At 51.7% G+C, this 4,797-nt stretch overlaps 1 protein-coding gene across 5 annotated transcripts in view; it reads right to left on the bottom strand.

Moving 5' to 3' along the window:
* The window catches only part of LOC129861118 (cyclin-dependent kinase 17-like), an 86,884-nt gene that overhangs the window by 64,575 nt on the left and 17,512 nt on the right, over positions 1 to 4,797 (bottom strand). For 3 of the 5 annotated variants that reach the window (XM_055932260.1, XM_055932261.1, XM_055932262.1), the window contains exon 3: positions 3,395 to 3,565. The exons of the other annotated variants lie outside the window; for them this stretch is intronic. In XM_055932260.1, coding sequence (XP_055788235.1) covers positions 3,395 to 3,565 — 171 coding nt within the window. The remainder of the gene's footprint in view (positions 1 to 3,394; positions 3,566 to 4,797) is intronic. 5 annotated transcript variants of the gene reach the window in all.

Raw genomic sequence — 4,797 nt, 5'->3', positions numbered from 1 at the left:
CCAAGCTGTACCAGACTACAGGTCCTAGCTGTACCAGACTACAGGTCCTAGCTGTACCAGGCTACAGGTCCTAGCTGTACCAGACTACAGGTCCTAGCTGTACCAGACTACAGGTCCTAGCTGTACCAGACTACAGGTCCTAGCTGTACCAGACTACAGGTTAGGCTAACTATCTTCTCTTTCTCCATGCCGCTCTCACTGAGATACATCCCTGTCTCCATGAAAGGTGGGGAGACATTCTGAGCTGGTATAGAAATGTGAAGAAATGGAGCAGAAATTATTCTATTATCAAGAAGTAGAGCTCTCTCCTCTCCCTGCCCCAGCTCTCTCCTCTCCCTGCCCCAGCTCTCTCCTCTCCCTGCCCCAGCTCTCTTGTACCAGGCTACAGGTCCTAGCTGTACCAGGCTACAGGTCCTAGCTGTACCAGGCTACAGGTCCTAGCTTTACCAGACTACAGGTCCTAGCTGTACCAGACTACAGGTCCAAGCTGTACCAGACTACAGGTCCTAGCTGTACCAGACTACAGGTCCTAGCTGTACCAGACTACAGGTCCTAGCTGTACCAGACTACAGGTCCTAGCTGTACCAGACTACAGGTCCTAGCTGTACCAGGCTACAGGTCCTAGCTGTACCAGACTACAGGTCCAAGCTTTACCAGACTACAGGTCCTAGCTGTACCAGACTACAGGTCCTAGCTGTACCAGACAACAGGTGCTAGCTGTACCAGACTACAGGTCCTAGCTGTACCAGGCTACAGGTCCTAGCTTTACCAGACTACAGGTCCTAGCTGTACCAAACAACAGGTCCAAGCTGTACCAGACTACAGGTCCTAGCTGTACCAGACTACAGGTCCTAGCTGTACAAGACTACAGGTCCTAGCTGTACCAGACTACAGGTCCTAGCTGTACCAGGCTACAGGTCCTAGTTTTACCAGACTACAGGTCCTAGCTTTACCAGACTACAGGTCCTAGCTGTACCAGACTACAGGTCCTAGCTGTACCAGACTACAGGTCCTAGCTGTACCAGGCTACAGGTCCAAGCTGTACCAGACTACAGGTCCTAGCTGTACCAGGCTACAGGTACAGCTGTACCAGACTACAGGTCCTAGCTGTACCAGACTACAGGTCCTAGCTGTACCAGGCTACAGGTCCTAGCTGTACCAGACTACAGGTCCAAGCTGTACCAGACTACAGGTCCTAGCTGTACCAGACTACAGGTCCTAGTTGTACCAGACTACAGGTCCTAGCTGTACCAGGCTACAGGTACAGCTGTACCAGACTACAGGTCCTAGCTGTACCAGACTACAGGTCCTAGCTGTACCAGGCTACAGGTACAGCTGTACCAGACTACAGGTCCTAGCTGTACCAGACTACAGGTCCTAGCTGTACCAGACTATAGGTCCTAGCTGTACCAGGCTACAGGTCCTAGCTGTACCAGACTACAGGTCCTAGCTGTACCAGACTACAGGTCCTAGCTGTACCAGACTACAGGACCTAGCTGTACCAGACTACAGGTCCTAGCTGTACCAGCCTACAGGTCCTAGCTGTACCAGGCTACAGGTTAGGCTAACTATCTTCTCTTTCTCCATGCCGCTCTCACTGAGATGAATCCCTGTCTCCATGAAAGGTGGGGAGACATTCTGAGCTGGTATAGAAATGTGAAGAAATAGAGCAGAAATTATTCTATTATCAAGTAGTAGAGCTCTCTCCTCTCCCTGCCCCAGCTCTCTCCTCTCCCTGCCCCAGCTCTCTCCTCTCCCTGCCCCAGCTCTCGCCTCTCCCTGCCCCAGCTCTCTCCTCTCCCTGCCCCAGCTCTCTCCTCTCCCAGCCCCAGCTCTCTCCTCTCCCAGCCCCAGCTCTCTCCTCTCCCTGCCCCAGCTCTCTCCTCTCCCAGCCCCAGCTCTCTCCTCTCTCAGCCCCAGCTCTCTCCTCTCCCAGACCCAGCTCTCTCCTCTCTCAGACCCAGCTCTCTCCCTTCCTTTCTCCTCTTCTAAGATGATCTCTCTTCTCTCCACTAGCTCCACTGTCTTCCGTCCCTCCAGTCCTCCATCCATCCCTCCCTCCCTCCATCCCTCCCTCCCTCCCACACTCACTCACTTTCTTCCCTCCCTCCATCCCTCTCTCCCTCCCCCACTCACTCACTGTCTTCCCTCCCTCCAGTCCTCCATCCCTCCCCTCTCACTCACTGTCTCCCTCACTCCCTCCCTCCCCCAGTCACTCACTGTCTCCCTCCCTCCAGTCCTCCATCCCTCCCCCACTCACTCACTGTCTTCCCTCCCTCCAGTCCTCCATCCCTCCCTCCCCCACTCACTCACTGTCTCCCTCACTCCCTCCAGTCTTCCATCCCTCCCTCCCTCCCCCACTCACTGACTGCCTCCCTCACTCCCTCCATCCCTCCCTCCCCCTGCTGTAAAGCCCTATCCGCAAAGGGAAATTAGATTACTGGGATTCATATACACGGGGATCACACGCTGCATTACATAACATGGTCAAGCAGAGGGACAGTGTGTGTGTGTGTGTGTGTGTGTGTGTGTGTGTGTGTGTGTGTGTGTGTGTGTGTGTGTGTGTGTGTGTGTGTGTGTGTGTGTGTGTGTGTGTGTGTGTGTGTGTGTGTGTGTGTGTGTGTGTGTGTGTGTGTGTGTGTGTGTGTGTGTGTGTGTGTTTGATTGACGCACACAAACGGATGAAGTTAAATAGTATTCTATTTAGTTAAATAGTATTCTATGCACATGAGGCACAGAGGACATCTTACAACAGTCACTATTAAACACAAACAAAGCTAAGGGCAAGGAAGAAAGAGATACATATGTCACGACTTCTGACGAAAGTTAGTGCCTCTCCTTGTTCGGGCGGCGTTCGGCGGTCGACGTCACCGGCTTTCTAGGCTCCACCGATCTACATTTCTTTTTCCATTTGTTTTGTCTGTATTGTACATTACGTCTGTACTGTACATTACGTTTGAATTATTTCCCTATTTAACCCTCTGGAGCCATCATGGTTTTGTGCGTGTTTATTGTTGTCAGTTGTCTCGTTTATGTGATTCTGGATTTTCGTTCTCCTTGTTGGAAGATTATTTTTGAGTAAAGTTACTATTATTACTCATCTCTGTGTCCTGCGCCTGACTCCGCCTTACCCACATCACCTAGACTCTGACAACATAGAAACACAGAGAGAGAGAGAGAGAGAGACAGAGAGAGAGCGAGAGAAAGAGAAAGAGAGAAAAAGAGAGAGCGAGAGAGAGAGACAGAGGTGCAAAGCGTTCTGAGAGGTATATAGAGAGTGGGATGAACAAGACTGGAGAAAGAAAAAGCCACCAAGGGTAACGGTCATGCTCCGGATTCCGGATTGTGTGTGCACGTGTGCGCACGTGTGCATGTATAATGTGTGTGTGTGTACCAAGGGATCCGGTCCTGTGCAGGGTGAGGTAGGGCCTGTCGCGGTCCAGGCCTGGGTTGTCTCTGCGCAGGGCAGCGGTGCGGCCAAGGTGGCCAGCGTACTGACGCAGGAAGGACGGAGCGCTGTGAGAGGCTGGGGGATGTATACTAACAGGACGCACCACCATGGGCTCTGAGAGAGAGAAGGAGGGAGAGAGGGAAGGGTAGGGAGAGAGGTAGGAGGGAGGGAGAGAGGGATGGGTAGAGAGAGAAGGAGGGAGAGAGGGAAGGGTAGAGAGAGAAGGAGGGAGGGAGGGAAGGGTAGAGAGAGAGGTAGGAGGGAGAGAGAGAGAGAGAGAGAGAGAGAGAGAGAGAGAGAGAGGAGAGAGAGAGAGAGAGAGAGAGAGAGAGAGGGAGGGAGGGAAGGGTATAGAGAGGCAGGAGGGAGGGAGAGAGGGATGGGTATAGAGAGAGGGAGGGAGGGATGGGTAGAGGGAGGGAGGGAGGGAGGGAGGGAGGGAGGGAGGGAGGGAGGGAGGGAGGGAGGGAGGGAGGGGTAGCGAGAGAGGGAGGAGGGAGAGAAAGGGAGAAAAGAGGGGACAGATAAAGACCAGGCAGAAGGAGCTGACAGCAGAGATATGAACAGAAGCAGTAGTCATGTTAGTAGAGGGAGTTGACAGCAGAGATATGAACAGAAGCAGTAGTCATGTTAGTAGAGGGAGCTGACAGCAGAGATATGAACAGAAGCAGTAGTCATGTCTTAGTGACAGTCGTAGTGTTAAAGAGGGAGTAAAGGGGGGATGAGTATCCAGAGGATAAAAGAGGACTAACAAGAAAGACAGGCAGAGCATGGAGGAAGAGAGGCCTCAAGGAGACAGGCGTGGACTGCTAAGGATAGATAGATGGACAGTGACAGGTACAATCGGATGAAGAGGGGACAAAGAACACAGCAAGCAAATACAGGCAGAGGATGGGACAGGCAGAGACAGACTGAGGGACATCCATTGATGAAATGGCAGGAGCAATCAACCAACTGACCACTGAGAACCAGTGGTGTAGTGGTGGGTAAACGCAAGTAAACACGTTTATTTTTGCCCAACAGTTTACACACCTTTTGTGAAAAAATGCAATGAAAGTATAGGGATCGTTACTTTTTTCACCACGACCAGCGATCAGAGTTTCCCCACCTATATTTCTACCACTACATCAATGCTGAGAGAGTGCACTAAAAACAATATACTTATCATGCTGTGGGTGGACCAATGACCAATGAGGATGGAGATGAAAAAACTCAACAAAAAAAGAGAACTGTGTGGGTGTCTGCTCTTTTTCAATTCATCCCTAATTCCTCTGCTTCTTAAACCCCGAAATATACCCTTAAACCAGGGCTTTGATTTCCCTCTGCATTGGCCCAATTTATCCCTG

This window comes from Salvelinus fontinalis, chromosome 8, assembly GCF_029448725.1.
Source record: "Salvelinus fontinalis isolate EN_2023a chromosome 8, ASM2944872v1, whole genome shotgun sequence".
NCBI classification, from domain to species: Eukaryota; Metazoa; Chordata; class Actinopteri; order Salmoniformes; family Salmonidae; genus Salvelinus; species Salvelinus fontinalis.
The sequence above is the reverse complement of the archived record's forward strand: the minus strand, read 5'-3'. Positions and strand labels throughout refer to the sequence as shown.